This window comes from Helobdella robusta (assembly GCF_000326865.2).
Source record: "Helobdella robusta unplaced genomic scaffold HELROscaffold_10, whole genome shotgun sequence".
Classification (NCBI taxonomy): Eukaryota; Metazoa; Annelida; class Clitellata; order Rhynchobdellida; family Glossiphoniidae; genus Helobdella; species Helobdella robusta.
The window spans coordinates 3,759,337-3,783,225 of NW_008703571.1; the positions used below are offsets into that span (position 1 = coordinate 3,759,337).

General features: G+C 34.0%; 1 protein-coding gene across 1 annotated transcript; it reads right to left on the minus strand.

The window, feature by feature from the left end:
* Window positions 1-2,621: 2,621 nt before the first annotated feature.
* HELRODRAFT_71730 (hypothetical protein) lies at window positions 2,622-20,528 on the minus strand (the record flags this gene model as incomplete). The annotated part of the gene is made up of 9 exons (XM_009012052.1): window positions 2,622-2,782; window positions 2,862-2,962; window positions 5,841-5,900; window positions 6,029-6,188; window positions 6,333-6,519; window positions 16,625-16,778; window positions 16,853-16,938; window positions 17,237-17,350; window positions 20,346-20,528. The coding sequence occupies 9 exons, from the start codon at window positions 20,526-20,528 to the stop codon at window positions 2,622-2,624; spliced, it is 1,206 nt and encodes a 401-aa protein (XP_009010300.1).
* Window positions 20,529-23,889: the final 3,361 nt, after the last annotated feature.

Genomic DNA, 23,889 nt, shown 5'->3' on the forward strand with positions numbered 1-23,889 from the left:
TTTATTGTTGAAAAAAAAACGCTTTCGATTAACGACGACTTCTCACTTCGTTAAAACTGAAAACTTGAAAACATGTAAAAACTGGAAAATTACCAAAGTTATTGGTAAGATTTGAATAATCATAAAAAGTAGTTTGGTTGATGGAGTAATGGGTACACAATTATAGTTTTAGCAAAACTCAGTTAATGAAATAATTGAAAAAGAATCATTTCAATTTAAAAAAACAAAACCATAAAACAGGTTGGCAAACTTTTTCCTGTGAGGGCCGCATCGAGAACTATTTTACCTTTAAAGGAGGAGGGTAGAATTTTTTTTTAAGATGTTTTTAAAATTTGTGGCTTACGAACTTTTTTTGTCAACAGTGCCTCGCGGACCGCTTAAAATGGCTTCGCGTGCATTGAACAAAGACAGCTATGCAAAATTTTTTATCCGATAAATGATTGTGAAATGAAAATTAAATCTATTTAAAAAATATCAATTAAAAGAATAACCGTCGTTGAAATGTCAGATAAAACATCAATAAAATATTTGTGGCCATTGTCTTTTACTAGGTCTGACTGACAACTCTGAAAATGAATAAACAATGTTTAAAATAGTGTATAGATTGACGAGGTTCGCAAATAAAAAAAAGTAGGCATTTGGAGAAAAAAATAGATTTATGATTTCTCCATGATGCTTAGCAATTTTCCAAAACTTCAGCCAAAAGCAATCTTGTCAAATTGAAAACAGATCACATATGGTTAGGGTTTGCAAATACCAACTAAAATTCCAGTTTTTTCCTGCCACACAAGTCTTACTGAATATAGGAAATCTGCCAAACTACCGTTTAACATATCAACCTTTTCAGTTATCAAACTTACTAATTTAACAAATTACTTATACGTTCAATGCCAATCAAAATCAAAATTAAATAAATAATAAATGAATTAATCTTAATCAAAAGATCGACTGACTCCAATTCTGCATTTTTAATTTACATTTTTCTTTTCATCTGCAGTTTTCAAAACAAAATTGTAATTGCTATAGAAACTGCCTTCAGATGTGCTGTCAAGACTAAAAACTCCATTTTTGCATATGAGTATCTCATTTAAATAAATTAGAAAATAATATAAATAAAATGTTGATTATTTTTAGCAACATCATACGTATTCATCCTCGCTCATGAAAAGCAGTCCATTTAAGATTTGGCACAGAAACAAATAGCTTTTGTTCAATATTAAAATAATTAATATTATAACAACAATTAAACAATTTTAAGCCGATAAAAATTAACTAAATTTATCTGAAAATTATACCAACATTATCGACTGCAAGCAGTTTAGCCCAAATGAAAACTAACAAAGTTCTCAACTCTCTAGCTGAACTTTGCAGCAACTTTAAGACGTATGGAAAAATGCCAACTGAAAGAGCCTAACAAAAGTTTGTTGTGATATTCATTTATAAAAAAAAATAACAAATTGTAATTATTAAAAACATATACAACAAATGATTGTAATAAATTAAAAAAAAAAGAATCCTTTTCAGTCGAAGTTTTTTATATAAAGATTTAAAAAAAAGGACAGCATTATGAATAAATCAATAAAGCATATTCATATAGCCTTTCAACAGCAAGTTTCATTGTAGTAATAAATTAAACTGCACAGCTATTCATTTAAATTAAAAACTGTCGTATGTCGGGGTTTTTATGATGGGACTGGAAACGAGTTAGTCTCCGAGAATGTTCTTAAATGTTTTCCCATCAGATATTCAACATTCTTGCAGAAACGTAAACCACAGTGACTATCTTTATGTCTTGCACTAGTTCCAGTTGCTTCATTCTTTCAATTTCTCAACCGACTTAAAATCTTTTGATCAATTATTATTGAATGTCATTTTGGTTTTTGTTTGATATCGTAATGTTTCCAATCTTGTCTCAAACGGTTGCAGTCGATTCAAAACAAATCGGTTAAATGTTAATTCATCCGCTTACCCACATTTAACCAACGTTTTTTTCAACAAATTAATTAAAAAATTCAAATAAAAACAAATTTATAAATTTGAACCTTATTTATTGAAAAATGTAAAATCACTTCAATAAAACAGAATAAACACATACTAAATTAACGGCCCATTGTCCAAGGTCAAGAAACCTGCCAAGAAGTTGCAAAGCCCTTTGTCTATGTACCTGGCTCAATAAAACTTGCAAAACAATTGGTAATTGTTCTGGAGGATTCAAAAAAGACTGATCATTGGGTTTCATATTGATTGCTCCATCAAGCCATAACTCAAATCCAGTTAACTGATCAGAAAAAAAAGGGCTGTGTTGAAATGCAGAAGAGTCTTCAAGGACTTTTGGAAGTTGTTGAAGAATTCCATCCAGCGCATATTCCCAAGCTAACCTTTGATAAAAATATAATGTAAAAAACATTAAATAGTTTTGTTAAATCTATGCTGCCATAATTATACAAATTTTTTTTAAATGTCTTAACGTCATAAACACAAAGTTAAATCAAGCGCACGGCCAATAGATAACATTGAACAGACTTATCTAAAACAAAAAGAGTAAATTCCAATGTTATCTTATCTGACTCCCTTTTTACCTTTCTAATCTTAAGTTTAAATGTATTTGTATTGATTAAATTTTATTTAACGACCAACCACATAAAATGATGACGTGTAGATGGTAATCGAGGTATTGAGATAGGAGAACAGTTGTAAAAGTTTAATACTTTTTCAGCCAAAAGAAAATTCCTAAATAGGCTTGCAACAAGAAGATCTTGCCTAAAAAGCTTTTGAAACAATTCTGAAATAAAACAATCGCTAAGATAATATAAAAAAATAAAAACCAAAATACTGTTTTAAAGACAAAAAATTAGTCAAACCTCTAGATAGTGTGTTCCATGCAATGGTGTCGGTGACAGCTGTAAAGATCCAATTTAATTCACCAAGCATTGTTCTACGATCATTAAGTAATCCTGGAATTCTGTTGTTTTTAATTACGTGCTATACAATTCAGTCTATTCATCCATATCCAGAACACTATAATTTCCAAACACATTTTTATCAAAAAATACAAGATATTACTGAATGCTAACTGATCAGATAAAAACTGATAACCAAAGACTTCGCATTTAAAACTAATTCAACATCACTCAAAGGCTTGATTTATTAGTGACATGGTGTAATATAATTTATGGGCGAAATGGTTGAAGACTGTTGCAGTACCTGGATCCGGACACAGAAGATATTCTCAAGTATCAGATGCAGTGTGCAGTGTGTAATAAAAAATTCATAATTCAGTCGCAAAAAAGCATAAAATTTATTAAACAGCTATTCATTTAAAAAAAAACAGTTTTTAACAAGTTTCTGAAAGCATATTCGCTGGAATAGTCAAAATGACGTTATGCAGATTACGTTGCGTTAAATAATTAAATTCAATTAATTATTATTAATATCTTGGTTTTATAATTTTATGTTTCCATTCGTTAGAATCAGATATCTTTGAAGCACTCGATTGTAAATTTGCATAGCACGATTTAGTTGTAGAGTGGAGAAAGGCTAGAGTTAGAGTTGTAAAGATGAATCGTTTGAAGTTTATATATTCGACTGAGATTAGTTCCGCGTTAAAGAGATTTAATATTTGGCGATTTAATATTTCAGCAGCCTGGTTTAGAGTTTGGATTGTTTCTTTTTTGATTTTACAAAGTTTACGTGGTACCGATGTCGAACCCACAACATTGGTGTCAGAAAAAAGATCTCTTGACATTTCAACGATAGCAAATTAAAGGATTTATCGAAAAGCCTGCTTCAAAGCGAGTTGCATTGTTCCAAAAAAAAAATAGAATAGAGCCGAGCTTGAAGAAAAACTGAGGAAATTCGTTGGAGAAGTAATTAAGGAGTATCAAAAGTTTTAGAAAAATCAAGAGCAATAAGATGAACATGATCATTATTTTTGAGAAAAAATGTTAGTATAGGACAAAGACCGAACAAAAATTTAAGACCGAACCAAGAAACCTATAAACTATGTCTGTCTATAAACTTACACAGCGTTATATAGGTTTTTTACTGCCGCCATACCTACCACTAGATTCAGGAATCTCCACCACCCATCTTCCCAGCTTTGGCCCCAATCTGGTTTTATAAAAAAAAAATAATAAAAAAAATTCTTTTCAATCTCGACCTTTTTAGATCCAAAGTCGAAAACCACTGAGATCCTGATAAGATATCCATTATATTGTTAACTATACGGATAACTATCTTGGTGACCGCGTTCAATGTTTTGCGTCTTGTGGTGTGGATAATGTACACTACAGCCTTTGTGGCACGAATGTTTAATTCTAAGTTTAGAATAATATGTAAGCAATTCTGCGTTTGACAAAGGTGCATTTGAAGAATAAAAAAAATGTAACAGCAAGGTGAGATCGAACTATCGACAAGTCCCTGGATATCGACAAGTCTCTGGATATCGCCAGTCGGTCGTCTTAGAATGTAAATCAAAACAATTGCATTGAAACTGTAAAAGATTGCTTTGATTTACAAAAGATTGTTATGTACATTTAACCTAATGGGTGTATTATAAAAATATCAACAATCACTCAATACTAATTTAAAATTGATTAAAAATGTGTGCACAATTTATAAGACATAATTTTCTTTTAAATTTAAATAATGTTACAAATATACAAAGATTTTTACAAGTACAAGTACTCAAGTACAAGTACTCAGGTCTCAAGTACAAAAAATTTCCGAGTACAAGTTCAAGTACCTACACCTCAAGCAGGGTCGGCTTTAGGCATAGGCAAACTAGGCAGTCACGAGGATTTTTAGAACTTTTTTTTAGAAATCTTACTTCGATGAATTAATTTTATATACCCAACTGTTTTATTTTTAATTAACCGCAGCATTATGTAGCAAGAATTTATCATAAAACAAACGTATTCAGGTTGCAAATTTTTTTAAATGTGTAAAATTTTCTTGTGCACATTTTTAAAAAATGTCACTTGGGGCCACCAAATTTTCTTTGTCTAGGGCCTCCTACAACCTAAGGCCAAGTAAAAGTACAAGTACAAAAGCTCAAATACAAGTACTTTTATCTAAAATTCTAAAGAACAAAAAGAACACTAAAGAACAAAACATATAAATAACTTCTATTACAAATCAATAAAAAATTCAATCAAGTTTTATATAGTAACTACGGATGTACCGGATTTAACATTTTTCGATCTGCGTGAATCAGATGGTCCAAGCGATACGATCGTAATTCTTCAGCCTCAAATCATTTTGCACATATATAATACGTTCATTAATTGATATAAACTTATGTACATGTACAATTGTACATGTTTGTTTACATGTAAACAAGTGTGCACAATTTGTAAACGTAGATATACATGCGTGTGTCCAAATGTAGACAGAAACATAGACGCACACATTGCATATTAAAACTTAGATGACGAAATTCAGCTCAAATTTTAAATTTGGCCTAATCTAGAAAAATGGCCAAAATCTTCAAATAAAAATAAAATATTAGTTTCTTTAAAATTTTTGACTATAATTTAAAAATTTTTGTAAAGTACTTACACGTTTTACTTGTAAACTTTCAAGTCCAAATACGAAAACATTGTAAAACACCAAGTACAAATCTACGAGTACTTTGGTGTCAAGTACAAGTAATTAAAATAAGTACTTAATACTTTACTGAATTTTGACAAACTAGATAAAAATGGTATCTACTAATTGCAGTAATATATATATAATCAAATCTATCAATGGTCCTTTAGGAACAGTTGAGTCCATTGCGCCCAACTATTTTAGAAATTTCCAGATACACAAATTTTTAAATAAATAATTAAAAAACCCACTGATCTGCCATTTCCACAGTAAAACTTGGAACTATTTTGCGACTTTTTGAAAGAGCGTACCTATTGAATAATCAAAAAACAAACCATTTAATAAAAATATTTAGCCTATATTAATTAAAATAAAACAAGTATTTAGATTTAAAACGTTTATGCAATAAATTTCAATCGAGAAGTTTCCTGAGCATAACCATTTAAGAGCAACTTTGATGGGTGTAGTCAGGCAAGATGTAAATAGATCAGCAGGTAAATGTTGACATAAAGGTAAAATTTCACTGGCCTGACATGCTGCTAATAAGATGTACGAATAAGGTGAAGAAATTGACGGAGGTACCGAAATAAATGCAGGATCTTTAGAATACAAGTGGTCCTGTAAAGTGATATATTAAAATTACATTAGGTTCAAAATTACGTTTATTTAAATACAAAATGGACAAATACTAATATATATATAACATCAAAGCTAATTGCAAAAGATCAACAGTAGCTATTAACAGTATATACACAAAAAATACGTTACTTCATTTGCAAAATCAAACTCTTTGTACGTTCCCCCTACGTGAGGATTATTAAGATATTCAACAACGTTACCAGCATTAGAACAGTCAAATACATAAATAGAGGGACTGCCCATCCATATCTGGAGGTCACACACGGACAGTGGTATATACTGAGTGTAGTGCTAAAATGAATCAAGATTTAAATAAATTTAAACAGATTGTAAAAATACAAATTTATAATTGACAACAAAAATTGAATAAAATTTCTGTGTGGTTAAGCACTGCAAGGCACTATAGATGGAAGGACTACTTGTAGACCAAGGGGTTGGAGGTTTGGTACCTGGAATGTAGGCACGTTGACAGGAAGAAGTTTGGAAATGGTGGAGGAGCTGCAGAGGAGAATGGTTGACGTGGCTGCATTACAGGAGATCAAATGGAAGGGTGAGGGTACAAGGTTTGTGGGGGCTAAAGGTGGAAGATATAAGTTGTGGTGAAAGGGGGATGATGGTATGGGAGGAGTTGGTGTGATGGTAAGAGAAGAGTTGGTGGAGAAGGTGTTGGAAGTGAGGCGGAGAAGCAATGGTGTAATTGTGGTGGTGATGGTGTTTGGAAAAGTAATAGTGAGGGTGATATCAGGATATGCTCCGCAACAAAGTAGGAAGGAAGAGGAGAAGGATAGGTTTTATGATGATGTTTCTGACGAGATTGGGCAAGCGGCGTTGAATGAGTTTGTGGTGTTGTTGGGTGATTTGAATGGTCATGTGGGGGCGGATGCAGACGGATATGAAGGTGTACATGGGGGATGGGGATATGGTATACGGAATGAGGAAGGGCGTAGAGTGTTGGAGTTGGCAGATGCACATAGCATGGTGGCAGGGAATACTTGGTTCACAATGGAACCAGCGCGATTTATTACTTATAGGTCAGGGGAACATAGATCGATGATAGACTATATATTGGTAAGGGCCAAACATAGGAAGTATGTGAAGAATGTGAAAGCGATACCTGGTATGTTGCAGCATAGTATGGTTGTGATGGATGTGACATCAAAAGAAATGGGGAGGAGGAAGAAGGATAAGTTTGTGGCAAAGAGAAAGACATGGAAGTTGCAGAATGCAGAGGTGAGGAAGGCATTTGAAGTGAAGGTGGCTGAAAATTGGGAGAGTGGTAAGGATGGAGATGTTTGGGAGAGATACAGGGACTGTGTGTTGGCTACGGCAGATAAAGTATGTGGATGGACGAAAGAAAAGTGTAGGCATGGTGAGACGTGGTGGTGGGATGAAGATATAAGAAGGGTTTTGGAAGTCAAGAAGGAGAGGTTTAGGGTATGGAGAAGGGACATGACGGAGGAAGCGGAGTCTGAGTATAGGAAGGCTAAGAAGGTTGCAAAACAGGCAGTGGCAACTGCAATACGAATAGGTTAATGAAGGAAATGGAATTCGATGTGAGTTCGAGGAAAATGTTCAAAGTAGCAAAGCAGTCAATGAGGGATAGGAAAGATGTTATAGGGAATGGATGTGTTTGGGATGGATCTGGCAAGTTGTGCATAGATGAGGAGGAAAAAGCTCAGGTGTGGAATGCTCATATGGAAAGGTTGATGAATGAAGAGAATGAGTGGGATGGAGATGTGGAATCCGCGGTCACACACGGACCTATAGAGAAGGTGACGATGGAGGAAGTAGAGAAAGCAGTTAGAGAAATGAAACTAGGTAAGGCGACAAGGGTTTCGGAAGTGGCGGCAGAACATATAAAAGCGAGTGGGGTGATAGGAATTGAAGTTATGATGAGAATTGCTAACAGTATGTTTGATGATGAAGGTATACCTGAGGATTGGCGACACAGTGTGTTGGTGCCGTTGTATAAGGGCAAAGGAGATGTGAGAGATTGTGGGTCATATAGGGGTGTGAAATTACTAGAGCACGGAATGAAGGTAGTGGAGAGGGTGCTTGAGAGGAGGTTGAGAAGTATGGTTACAGTTAATGAAATGCAGTGTGGGTTTATGCCTGGTAGGGGAACGGTGGATGCGTTGTTCATGGTGAGAATATTGCAGGAGAATTATAGAAAGAAAAAACGAAGATTGTACATGTGTTTTGTGGATCTAGAAAAGGCTTTTGATCGAGTACCGAGGAAGGTCATTGAATGGGCGTTGAGGAAGAAAGGAGTGAATGAGAGACTTGTTAAAGCTGTGATGCAGCTGTATGAAGGGACAAAGACAAAGGTGAGGGTTGGAAGGGAGATGTCGGACGCTTTTAGTGTTAAGGTAGGAGTGCATCAAGGATCAGTGTTATCACTGTTTCTGTTTGCAATTGTGATGGATGTTGTGTGTGGAAATATAATGGAGGGGTTGTTATTTGAGATTTTGTATGCAGATGATTTAGTCTTGATGGCTGATAGCATAGAAGAATCGCAGTTAAAATTTGACAGATGGAAAAGTGTTATTGAAAAGAAAGGGTTAAAAGTTAATATTGGTAACACGAAGGTAATGGTGAGTGGGGAAGGTGGGGAGCGAGTGATAAGTAAAATAGACCCCTGTGGGGTATGTGACAGGAGAGTGAAGGCTAACTCGGTATTGTGTATAGGATGTCAGAAATGGGTGCATAAGAGATGTAGTGGTGTGAGGGGGGCACTGAAAAAGGTGGAAGGCACGTTCAAATGTAAGAAATGTGTTCATGGTCTGATTAATAGGACAGACGCAAGGACGGGGTTGAGTGGTGGTATTGAAAGAGTGGAAAGCTTTGTTTACTTAGGGGATAAGCTGAATGCGGATGGAGGATGTTTGAGCGCAGTTACGGCTAGAGTTCGTGTGGGATGGATGAAATTTAGGGAACTGGGTGGGGTATTGTGTGGAAAGAAATGGTCAGTGAAGATGAAAGGGAGGGTATATAAAGCATGTGTGAGAGCAGCGATGATATATGGTGGTGAAACTTGGGTGTTGAGGAGAGAGGAGGAAAGTGTACTGCAGAGGGCTGAAAGAGCTATGGTGAGGATGATGTGTGGGGTTAAAGTGAAGGATAGGAGGAGTAGTACAGAGCTGATGTCAATGATGGGACTGAATGAGGACATTGTGACATTGATAAGGAGATCGAGATTGCGGTGGTATGGACATGTGTTGAGAAGGGATGAAAGGGTCGGGATTAGGCGAGCGTTGGAGTTCGAGGTTGAAGGAGTGGTAGGAAGGGGTCGTCCGCGATTGGGATGGAGAGAGCAGGTGGAGAAGGACAGGGTGAAAGCGGGGTTGCGTGATACTGAGGCGAGTGACAGATGTGGATGGCGTCGAGGGGTATTTCGGTTTCATCATAGGTAGCCAAACGGCAACCCCCGATCTCGGGGAAAATGCCGTCTAAACGTGTGTTGTTGTTGTTGTGTGGTTAAGCACTGCTATAATTTATTGAAGTTTAATTATGGCAGTGGTTTTGATGGTTTTCCTATACTTAACGCTGCTATATTTGATCCCTACTAAACTCGGCTGCAACTACACTTGATATCAATTATATTCAATCTCCACTATACCTAATTCTAACAACACGTAATTTCAAACTTCAGTTTTCAATAGTTATTTTCAACAACCAACGACTTTTTATATATTAATATTATCCCCATATTTTTAAATCCGGCTCACAAATCCAGGTCAGATTTTCTGAATGGGGCGATTTTTTTCCAAACTAAGATTTCATGTGTCACAACACCAGGCTATTTTAGATATTTTCTTTCAATAAACGAAAAGCATAACAGAGATCAAATCAACAGTTCGATATTCAAATGAGGATAAATCAATATTCACGGTTCAGTTCGTTACTAATATTGCTAATCAACAATTCACTACCAAACGGTTTTTAACATTACTAATTAATATAATGGTACAAAACGATTCTTAATATTACAAATTAATATTACAAATTAATATTACACTACTAAACGGTTCTTAATACTACCATTAATATTACGCTACAAACAGCTCGACAAACGGTTCTTAAAATTACTAATGTACTATTACGCTACAAACAGTTATACAAACGATTCTTAATATCATCAATTAATATTACACTACTAAACGGTTTTTAATATTACTAGTTAGTAGCACAATACAAAACGGTATGATACGATACAAAAAAATATCAATTACAATACCACTTTTATACAATACAATTACACAATTATACAATTACCAATTACAACACCAAACTAATCTTAACACATACTGTATCACGAGACAATAACCTACATACATACTAAAAAAATATCAGACTTGGCACTTTAAATACTGGATCGCTTACTGGAAACTCCATGGAGATTGTCGACATGCTTGGAAGGCGAAGGGTTGACATATGTTCTCTGCAGGGAACAAGATGGAAATCAAATGGTGTCTCTCTAATTGGGATTTACAAGTTGTTCTGAAATGGCCAAAAGGCAGCCCAAAATGGAGTGGGAATCTTCATACGGGAATCACTGGCACAAAATGTACTGGAGGTGGCTCGAATCAGCTTACGCCTGATGCTGATTAAACTCAGAATGGGAAAACAGGTTCTGACTGTTTTCTGCATATGCACCACAGACCGGTGAATCTGAAGATGCAAAAATGACTTCTGGAACACATTCTCAGATGCCGCCAGGAAAACACCATCATCGGAGATACCATTGATATGTGGCGACATTAACGGCCATGTTGGAGATAAAGCACATGGGCTCCACGGTGTCCATAGAGGCTTTGGCTACGGGTCTCAAAACGAAGACGGTGTACGGATTCTGGAATTTGTTGAAAGCCATGAACTCTCCCTGTTGAACACCTATTTCAAGAAGAGAGCAATACATTTGTTAGGCCCACTCCTTTTTCTCCTGTACACTTCAGGAGTAGCGAAATTGTTGAAACATAATGATCTGCGCGTGTACGCATATGCAGATGACATACAGATCATCAGCAGCGCTGGGGTGGGGTCGGTGGTGGAAATGGTTGAACTTGTCTCAGAGAAAATAATGTGCCTAAAGAATTGGTTGGGTTCGTACAGACTAAAATTAAATGAGGAAAAAACACAGGTAATGTTGATTGGAACTAAACAACAGCTCTCGAAAACTGATGTAAAGAGCATAAGATTTGGGTCTGTGATGGTGCCGTTCACTGGTGTGGTGAAAAATTTGGGTTTCTGGTTGGACAGTACACTGAATATGCATCAGCATGTGAATAACCTCGTTAGGGACAGTTCATTTCAGCTTCGACAGCTTGGCCGCATAAGAGCCTCTCTTGATCTGGATACAACAAAATCTCTGATCCATGCGTTTGTGGTCAGTCGGGTTGATTATTGCAACAGTTTGCTGAGCGGATGTCCGAAGTCAACAATATATGGGATAAAATCAATACAAAACAGGGCAGCGAAGCCTATAGTACAAGGAAAAAAATATGACCATGTGACCCCAATTTTTCGTGAATTACATTGGCTGCCAATTGAAAGCAGAATCGTTTTCAAAGTTTTGGTGATGATGAAACGATGTATGCAAGGTTCGGCTCCGAAATATCTAATGGATCTGTGCAAAAAAACACCAATAACAGTGGCGGGTAGATTCTTAAGATCTTCCAAAAAAAATGATTTTCAGAAACCGTTGGTAAACTCATCAATGGCGTCAAGAAGTTTTGCAGTGTATGGCCCAAGGATGTGGAATGATTTGCCAACAGAGCTGAAAGCAAATGAGATTGATGAAGTGATTTTTAGAAAAAGAATCAAAGCGCACTTGTGGGATAAAGCGTTTGTGAGAACTTGAACGAGCGCTATATAAACTCTACATATATATATATATATATATATATATATATATATATATATATATATATATATATATATATATATATATATATATATATATGATCACATATAAAAGCGGGATGCCATGCACACAAATTGACTTTATTGTTGTCAGACAACAACAGACGACTATTCAGGAATACAAAAGTCATTCCAGGCGGGGCATGCATCCCCCAACATAGATTGCTGGTGGCCGATATGATCATGGTACGATTACGCCCTGTGACAGATAGAATGCCTACTAGAATAAAGACATGGAAACTGAAGAACCAACCTCACATTCAGGGAGAAATTCGAGGAGTTGATATCGGCACAGCTGGATCGTCTGGAGAAGGTAAACATAACCTGGAAATCTTTTCAGGACACCCTAGTGAACGCTGCAACAGCTGTAGGTGGAAAATCTGGACCAAAACGCCAGAACAACCGCAAAACTTGGTGGTGGAGCGAGACGGTGCAAAATAAGAAAGCAGCTTTCAAACAAATCCCATCAATTTAACTTTGACGCTCCACCCATCGAAGGTCCGATTCCGGACATCACTGTAGAGGAGCTTACAGAAGCTCTGAAAGCTATAAAGGATGGAAAGGCAGCAGGGCCCTCTGGACTCACAAATGACATTATCAAAGCATCTGATACTGCAGGTATCCAAACGTTACTACAACTTTGCCGTGAAATCTGGAAAAATTGCTCAATGCCGACTGAATGGAATTATAGCATGACAGTTCCGCTATACAAAGGCAAAGGTTATCCATTGAACTGTTCATCATATCGGGGTATACGTGTGTTAGAACACTCCCTGAAAATTGTCGAGAAAATCATTGAGAGAAGATTAACGTCGTGCATCACAATCGAAAATTATCAATTTGGTTTTCTAGCGGGGAAATCAACAATTGATGCAATTCACATCCTTCGGCAACTGCAAGAGAAGTACCTCGCAAAGCATCAACAACTATCACAAATTTGGGTAGACCTTGAAAAAGCATTTGATCGAGTTCCCCGTGAAGCAATCAGGTGGAGTCTACGTCGGAACTCATTCCAAAATATCTTGTTCGACTTGTGATGGAAATGTATACGAATACTAAGACTCTGTCAGCACAACGGTTGGAAATACAGATGCATTTGAAATCGGCGTTGGAGTTCACCAAGGCTCGATTCTCAGTCCACTGTTATTTATAACTGTGATGGAAGAAATCACAAAACCGATACGCACTGGTGACATTTGGAGTCTAGTATATGCTGATGATATCGTTTTAACAGCCACGTCTGAGCAGAATGCAGCACAGATGTTTGAAGATTGGAACACCAGACTGGCCTAACCCTAACCCAACATCAGCAAAACCAAAGCAATGAACACTTGTGGTGGTAATTAGACCAAAGACCAACAGCTTAATCAGAACATTTGGATTTAATCCCAATTTGATCTACTATTGACCGGCTTATGTACATATAATTTAAAAAAATGTAAAGCATATTTTGGATAAAGTTAAGGACTTGAAAAGATTTAATTATAATCTAAAAAACCAAACTAAGAAAACAGAGAAAACATAAATATCCAACATATTTTTGGGTTCAAATACTATCTTTAATTATGTGTAATTTTAAAAATATGATGGATTCAAAGTCAACATCAGCAAATCAAAGCAATGAACACTGGTGAACCCATCCAATCCACAGTTACTGGACGATGGCCCTGTTCAGTTTGTAAAGCTGGTGTAGGTAACAATTCAATCAAGTGTCAGCAGTGTAACCAATGGTGTCACAAACGTTGTTCAAAAATAATTGGTACTTTATCTAGAGTGTCCAATTTTGTTTGTCCTGCTTGAATCAATCCACAACAACAAAATCGAAATAGCAATGTTTTTGAAGCCTTTAAGGTAGAGAAAGTCACATCGTTTCGATATCTAGGGGATGTTCTGGATTGTACTGGAACAGCTGAAGCTGCCGTTCGAGCACGCATGCGTGCAGCCTGGAAAAAGTGGCATCTCCTTGCCTCTATATTGATGCCGCGTGACATCCCACTACCACTACGATCAAGACTTTATAAATTTCTGATACGTCCGGTGTTGTTATATGGTGCAGAAACATGGCCAATGACAACCAAACTGAAACAACAACTTCAACGAACCGACATGAAAATGCTCCGATGTATGCAACGACTTAGTCTGAAGAACCACATCAAATCTACCGAAATACTGCGTCGTGCTGGTATTGATGATATAAAGAACGGATGCCGGCAACACCAGTGGTGTCACAAACACTGTTCAAAAATAATTGGTACTTTATCTAAAGTGTCCAATTTTGTTTGTCCTGCTTGCATTGATCCATAACAAAAAGTTCGAAATAGCACTGTTGAAGCCATTAAGGTAGAGAAAGTCACATCGTTTCAATATCTAGGAGATGTTCTGGATTGTACTGGAACAGCTGAAGCCTGGAATAAATGGCATCTTATTGCCTCTATATTGATGCCGCGTGACATCGCACTACCACTACACCACTACGATCAAGACTTTATAAATCTGTGATACGTCTGGTGTTTTTATATGGTGCAGAAACATGGCCAATGACAACCAAACTGGAACAACAACTTCAACGAACCGACATGAAAATGCTCCGATGGATGAAACGAATTAGTCTGAAGGAACACATCAAATCTACGGAAATCCTGCGTCGTGCTGCTGGTTTAGATGATATAAAGGACGGATGCCAGCAACACCGTCTGCGGTGCTTTGGTCATGTCAAACGAAGTGGAAACAGCGCCATAACTTCTATTGCAGATGTTGAAGTACCTGGCACACGTCCCAAAGGCCGTCCAAAGAAGTCTTGGTCGCAAACAATCGAGCAAGACATGAAAGCTATAAATTTAAATGAAATGGATACAACTGATCGTCTATTTTGGCGCAAAAAGTTGATGGCAAAGAAAACAACATCCTACCTCGGGGAACTGGGTCTCTGGACGCAAAACAAAGATTGATTGATTGATTTTCGGCAGCAACCAAAGTAACACAGCAGCCTCTGCTAGGATCCCACAGCTCATCTCAAGCGAGGAGGGGCCTAGAAAACATTAAGTCTTGTACTGATTCAAATAAGCAAGCACTAAAAAATTCTATCAAAAGAAAGACCCATGTAATTTTTTAAATAAATCTACCACATCTAATTAGACCAAAGACCAACAGCTTAATCAGAACATTTGGATTTAATCCCAATTTGATCTACTATTGACCGGCTTATGTACATATAATTTAAAAAAATGTAAAGCATATTTTGGATAAAGTTAAGGACTTGAAAAGATTTAATTATAATCTAAAAAACCAAACTAAGAAAACAGAGAAAACATAAATATCCAACATATTTTTGGGTTCAAATACTATCTTTAATTATGTGTAATTTTAAAAATATGATGGATTCAAAGTCAACATCAGCAAATCAAAGCAATGAACACTGGTGAACCCATCCAATCCACAGCTACTGGACGATGGCCCTGTTCAGTTTGTAAAGCTGGTGTAGGTAACAATTCAATCAAGTGTCAGCAGTGTAACCAGTGGTGTCACAAACGTTGTTCAAAAATAATTGGTACTTTATCTAAAGTGTCTAATTTTGTTTGTCCTGCTTGCATCAATTCAAAATAGCAATGTTTTTGAAGACAATAATGTAGAAAAAGTCATATTGTTTCAATATCTAGGGGATGTTCTGGATTGTACTGGAACAGCTGAAGCCTGGAATAAATGGCATCTCCTTGCCTCTATATTGATGCCGCGTGACATCCCACTACCACTACGATCAAGACTTTATAAATCTGTGATACGTCCGGCCTTGTTATATGGTGCAGAAACATGACCAATGACAAACAAACTGGAACAACAACTTCAACGAACCGACATGAAAATGCTCCGATCTATGCAACGAATTAGTATGAAAGACCCCATCAAATCTATCGAAATCCTGCGTCGTGCTGGTTTAGATCATATAAAGGACGAACGCCGACAACACCGTCTGAGGTGGTTTGGTCATGTCAAACGAAGTGGAAACAGTGCCATAACTTCTCTTGCAGATGTTGAAGTACCTGGCACACGTCCCAAAGGCCGTCCAAAAAGTCCTGGTCGCAAACAATCAACCAAGACATAAAAATTTAGAGCTTTCTAAATTTAAATGAAATGGATACAACTGATCGCCTAATTTGTTGCAAAAAATTCATGGCAAAGAAAACAACGTCCTACCTCGGGGGAACTGGGTCTCTGGACGCTAAACGAGAATTGACTGATTGATTGAATTTTAAAAATATGTGGTATAATATACTCAACAAAATTAAATGGCATAAGTATATTTAAAAAAACATCCGTAATAAATAAAATACGAAAAAGAAAATAGTCTGATTAAGCTAATATACTAACCAACATAAAGAAAAATTAGTGAAGAAAATAGTAGACCAGATAACCCGGTCCCCTGGAGCACTTATGACCAATTTAAAATAATATTTCATTATATATGAATATTATAAACCTTATTGAAAACCCAAATTTCACCATTCGAAGTAGGTTTAGGGACGCCATGTCCATTGTAATGAAAAAGAACTCGTTCATCTTTAGCATTCCTTCTCAAGGACTGACATAACTTTTTGATATCATCAGTAGTCGGGTCTAGACTTAATTTGTACCTTTAATACATAACACGAATCATCAATTAACTTTTAATCAATAGCAATAAAAAAAATTAACCAATTCAATCCACCTGGCTTTTGGTTGCCATCTTTCATACTGCTTTTGAAGTGCTGCTCCTATAATTTCAATAGGTTTTTGAACATTTCCACCATTAACCTCACCAAGTCGGGAAGTATCTGAAAAAATTTTTAAATTCATAAGCTTTCGCTATAAATATTTTTATATAAATTTTTTCTTTGTTGTGTTTGTTCCATTTGTTTCTTTAAACATTAATAAATAATAGTTTTTGTATGATCAACTTGATTCTTTTTTAAATAACTGATGAGCTAAATAGCTATATTTATTGAAGTTTCAAAAGTGAACAAAATATTGGGTGAAAAAAACACGAAATCAATAAGAAATTACAAATAAAAATTATTATTGCATGATTTATAGAAAATAAATATACATAAACATCCAACAAACCTATCCAACATTGTTGTCTGGCACAAGGAGATATTTTAACAGTGTCTGGGGGGTCAACGCCTATATTCAGGCACAAAACTAAAGCAACACTGACAGTTTTCATCTTGAGTTAAATTAATTTAATTATATATATGTTTGTGTATATATATATATATATATATATATATATATATATATATATATATATATATGTACAAACAACAACAACACACGTTTAGACGACATTTTCCCCGAGATCGGGGGTTGCTGTTTGGCTACCTATGATGAAACCGAAATACCCCTCGACGCCATTCACATCTGTCACTCGCCTCAGTATCACGCAACCCCGCTTTCACTATGTCCTTCTCCACCTGCTCTCTCCATCCCAATCGCGGACGACCCCTTTCTATATATATATATATATATATATATATATATATATATATATATATATATGAATCATTTGACTAAATAACCAGTAAGCCAAGAACATTTGGCTAAATAACCTGTAATCCAAGAAGAAATATTATCGCGAAAATGTTCGAAATTTCGCAATGAACAAATCGTGGTTTATTAATGTCAAACGCCTTGCTGAGATCAAGAAATAATCCCAGTGTAAGCCGTTTATTGTTCCAATTTTTTAGCATTCTATTGTTATTATTATTATTATTATTACGTTAAACAAAGGCGAAGACGAAACGTCCCTGTGCCTTCTCAAAACTAAGACAATTTTAAAACAATAATTAAATAAACCTATGAGTCTATACTGAATAAATTTAAAATAATTAATGTTCTTATAAGTTAAATAATGTATTAAACCTCGTAAAATAAAAAAAAGATAATAATAAAAAAAACAAATATAAATAAATAAATTAAATAATCACATATCCTAATCAATAAATTGACGATAATACTGATACATACTGATAATAAAAATAAAAAATTGAATATATCCCAATCTCACAAATAGCCAATGTCACATCAAGTATCAGTTGCCCTCCAATCATACATAAATCTGGCATTCATAAGATAAGTATCCAACTTTTTTTAAAAATCATTCACATTATCAGCATTCACAACATCGACACCCAGATTGTTTCAGATACAAATTGATCTATTGATGAAGTATTGTTTCCTCAAGTTCTTATGGAATGGAAGAGCAGTCAATTTAATTTCGTGTCCTCTTGTTCGTCCCCCAGCTTTCATCATTACTGGGAGGTCACGTTGATCTTTAGCTCTAAACAAGTTATACATCATGATGAGATCCCCTCTAATGCTCTGTATTTCAGTGTTGGCAAGCTCAAAAATTTTAGACGATCTTCATATTTCATATGTTCGCAGGCCTTGATCGACTTTGTTGCTCTTTTCTGGACCCTTTCTATCACCTGTTTCCCGTACTGTCCACAGAGACCAAACACAAGCTGCATACTCTAGTTAAGATCTGACTAAATTTTGAGATATTGTTAAATGTAGTTCATCAGGTAATTATAGTATTTTTAACAAAGGAACTCTAAGTTCCATTGTTTCTTTGTTTGAGTAATTTCTTTATTGGTAGAATCGTTACAGCCATATATGCAGCGGTATTTACCACCGACAGAGTAAAAAAGATATGCTGTGGTATTTAAAGTGGGCTTAGTAATTTTACAAATATTGAAACATTGGATTAATTATCATAGGCAGGTTTTACTTTTTGGTAAAACCTTAGGACACCACCTGCAAGTTGTTACATAGAATAATATTGAAGATCTTGAAGTTCTTTTTCTTGTAATAAATTAACAAATTTTTTAGAAATTGTTTGAATGTTGAAAAAAATGAAATGAAATCATTATTATTAAATGAATTAGTTAAAAAAATTATCAGTAAAAAATGTTAATTAATATGTTTGATGCCAAATATGATAAGCTTATATATTAAAATACAGATTAAATTCAAATAAAATACAGTTTAAATTTAAATGAAATAGTTAAGCTGTGCAATTTCTTACATGAAAGAGCTTTAATATAAAAAATTTATTGTCAATTTACATTAAATATGGCAGTTTAACCCTCAGTTAAAAAAATAAAAATGGTTGAACTAGATGTTGTTGGGTTGGCAAAACAGCACGGTTTGGTAGCATGCAATGCAATAGTATAAAATGATAATGCCAGGTTTTTGTAGGCATTGATATGCAAACTCAAGATGCCTTTCTGGTAGAAGTAGAAAGGCAAGACGCTGCTTATAGCAGCATCACACCCATAACCAGCCTCTATACCATCAAACTGTGAATCACTCATTACATTTGAGCAGTAAACGGAGTGCACACAAATGGGTGGAGAATTTGTAGCGAAGCGCCAAACAAAAATTTAAAAGGATGAATGGTGTGTGTGCTGCTCATGTATCATCATACCTTACTGAATTTATGTGGTGGCGTACTATTGCGAATTGAAAAGAACGGTTCCAGAAAGCACTGGCACTTATTCAACATTATTGTAAATTATGGCACTTTATTTTTTTATTAACCATTGTCATTATTTGATAATTCTTCTATTTTTATTTTTTAATGAAAATATAAAATGCAAATAAAATTACAAATAGTTTTTATGTTTATAAGAGTTTTTTAAAATAAAAAATTATGATATTTTTTAGAATATTGTTAAAAACTTTAAAATTAAAAATTAAAAATAGAATGAAACGCTTTGGGTAAAACGTGAGATAGGTACTCCTATGGTATCATCCATATTTACAATCATAATGTACTTTTAATAAATTGACTCCGCCCATTTTTAATTATCTAGCGTTTGATTATTTATTTATATCGAATTGAAAATAATTTAACTAGGTAAGTTTTTCAGATCATTACTTGTCCAATAGTTGAAATAGTGAACATTAAATAAAAAAAAAAGTTAAAATATGAGTAAATTTCTGTTTTGATAACAAATAATGGCTTAGAAGTACCTATCTCACGTTTTACTGCGCTTCGGTTAGTCATGAATATTAATTAGTAAAGGCAGAGTCAAATTTAAAGGTCTACAATATTATCCTATGTAAACAACTTGGGGTGGTGTCCTAAGGTTTTACCTTACTTTTTTACTGATAGCACATATTAAAATTAAATATAACAAATAAATAAATAAACGTACTCTTTCCTTCATGCGCCACGTCTGAGCAATAGTTGTACAAGGTCTCAAAACACTACAGTGTCTCTCAGATGTAAAAACTTGTTTTTGGAACCAAAATCGGTACAAATCTTCATCATCTCCAGGTTCATCTTCATCTAATATACGACCAATTGGTCTTAAAACAAACTTGCCTTTTTCATCCATCACAATTTTTTGTTCAGCAAATCCTGTCTATTTACTTTACGGAGCAGATCACAAAAACAAAAATTTTCGTGTTTCAGTTTAGCGAGAATAATTTTATATATCAAATCTAACACAGATCTGTGTAAATATGGAGAGCCAAAATAGTTTTGAGTTTCAGCTAATTTTTCAAAATTAAGTAGTTTATCTAGGCCATGGATATAATGGATATGGCATAAAAATTAATTTATTGCAAAAATTGTTTTTTTTCCTATGGATCAAACATCGTCGTTGTCTTCTTCAGCGTCTTTGATTAATCGTCTGATCTGAACTTATCGCTTGCGAAGTTTTTGTCTCGTTTGCAGTTTTAAATTCAATTTCGTATTGCATTTTATATATTATATACTATGTTTAGTACATTTAAAAAAGAAACGGGATTAGTATAATTTTCTGCATTTATACATTTCGTTTTATACATTTTCCATTCTTACATAACATACACATACATTACATACACATACATAAGTAGTTAAGTACACATGACATGACATTGAGATTACATTAAATAAACTATTATAAAATCTTAATTCTTAACTTGTCAAAATAATATTAAAAACAATAATACATTTTAATTAAAAAATATTTGCTTAGTTTTTGATTTGACAGACACAGATTCTCAACCAAGTCAAAATGCCTGTGTGTTTCATTATAAAATGTCACTCATCTTATTTAAATGAAAATGTTACTTTACACAGGTTAAATTAATTTAGACTATACTATACACTATACTATAGCTATAAAGTATAACACTATACAATATAATTATAATAATCAGCAAACAATTATATATAATAATGTAGTATAATAAAAATAAATAATATTAGTAACATAATGAATGCATTAAATGGTAATGTTGACTCAAAGTTGTATAAATAATTTGTGCTGATATTAATTAAGTTAAATTTAAATTCAGACTGCCAAAGAATGATATTAAGAGAATGCAATGGGAAAACCTCATTAAAAAATACATTGACAATTACGATGAAAAAAAAAAGATTTTAATTTGTAGCAAACATTTTACACCGGAAAGTTTTCATAAAGTTGGTTTGAAAGATTTTCTTCAAAAAGATGCTTTTTCAACAATATTTGACAAGGTTAGTGTTTTGTATATAAAAACCAATCATTTCAAGTTTCAGTTGTATAATTTAAATGTTTTTAAGTTAAAATTTTGAAATTAAGATATTGTTGTCGGCATAATTTTTCTGAAGTGTTCTTTATTTATGTTATGAATTATTATATACCAAAAATAAACTTATTTTAATTTTTTAAGTTTGTAACCAATAATCTGGTTCTATAATAATTTTAACATTTTGTATTTTTAGCCTTCTTCAGATTTAAAGTCAGTTTCCCATAATATTTCTGCAACATTAATAACCGATGTGATGTCAAGTGTAAATTTGGTTCGTATTTTTATATATGAATCTGAACTTAGCCACCAGCCACAACGACCGACCTATATATTATGTGCGCGGAGAAATCGTGAAAAAAGAGAGAATCATCTGCTTAATGCACAGCAGATGTTCATATATGTTACTAATAATTGTATAGCTATATTAATCTTTAACTGATCATTGAAATGTATGAAAAGTATGTATTCTATATATTTAAGCAACGCATGTATGAACAATGATTGTATGATGTATTAAACAACATAAAGAAATTGACCGTAGAATGAACATAAAAATCGATTAAAAATATTATTAATTGCAGCCTCAAAAAAAAATTTTTACCGCTGATGTAGAATTAAATTACCTTTCTAACAATATATCAGCCACTAAAAAAACAGCCTTCCAGGGTGTTCAAAACCCAAAAAACTAACACATTTTTTTGTACATCAAATCACAAAAATATTTTTTTTCACTATTCATAATTGCGGCCTCAAAAAAAGATTTCTATCACTGATGTAGAATTAAATTACCTTTCTAAAAATATATTAGCCACTAAAAAAACAGCCTTCCAGGGTGTCCAAAACCCAAAAACTATCACATTTTTTTGAGTATCGAATCACAAAAATATTTTTTTTCACTATTCATAATTGCGGCCTCAAAAAAAGATTTCTATCACTGATGTAGAATTAAATTACCTTTCTAACAATATATCAGCCACTGAAAAAAACAGCATTCCAGGATGTTAAAAACTCGAAAAACTAAAACATTTTCATTGCGCATCAAATCACAAAAACATTTTTTTTCATCATTCATAATTGCGGCCTCAAAAAAAGATTTCTACCACTTGTGTAGAATTTAATTACCTTTCTAACAATATATTAGCCACTAAAAAAAACAGCCTTCCAGGGTGTTCTAAACTTGAAAAACTAAAACATTTTCATTGCGCATCAAATCGCAAAAACATTTTTTTTTACCATTCATAATTGCGGCCTCAAAAATAGATATCGAAACAGAAAGATATCGCTGGGCAAAATAAAATTTTACTCGCAGACATGTTGGTCGGTACTATTGGTCTGCCATCATCGCTTTTATTTCATTATAACACATCAACCCTAGATAAGCATTTATTGCTAGGCTGACTCTTTCACTTTATTTTATTGTGAATAAATGGATCAACAACAAAAATTAAATTACACGTTCCTCTAGCCTGTGTATGCGTGGGTGTGTTTGTGTATGTATTATGTTTGTGTATGTATTGTGTTTGTGTGTGTATTGTATGTGTCGATAATTAACAAAATAACCCAACGATATCTTTAACAATTAATTCAATGATAAATTTAATTGACTTCAAATTCAACAATGTTCGTTTATGTCTATGTGCGTTTTATTCAATGGGCTTTTTTGGTTGTGCAATTTTTTCAGTTGAGTAGCACCTTAATTTTAAGTATATGTAGTTGATTTAAATTTTTCAAATTATTTATTTATTGCTAATGATTAACAAATAGAATTGAGTTTCTATATCGTTATTGATTTAAAAAAATGCAATGTGTGTTCATTGTGTATGTTTTTCTACAAATACAGCAGAAAAATAATAATTATTATCTAATATTTACACCACACAAAATTTAATTTAATAATAAATAATAGAAATTAATAGGATTATCAAATACACACAACTACAGTATTATATATTTTTATAGCATCGATATATAACTATATAATTATATATACACGTATATATGCATACCTGTTAGCTGCCACTTAAAGAGCATATAACATATAACATAATATAGCATATAAGCTTATAATAACATGCATACATGTCAGCTGCTACTTAAACAGCATATATCATATAACATAATATAACATATATCGCATATGCATGCAGGCTTGCTGTACCCTCTCTCTTTTACGTTTATCTCTTTTTAACGTGTGTA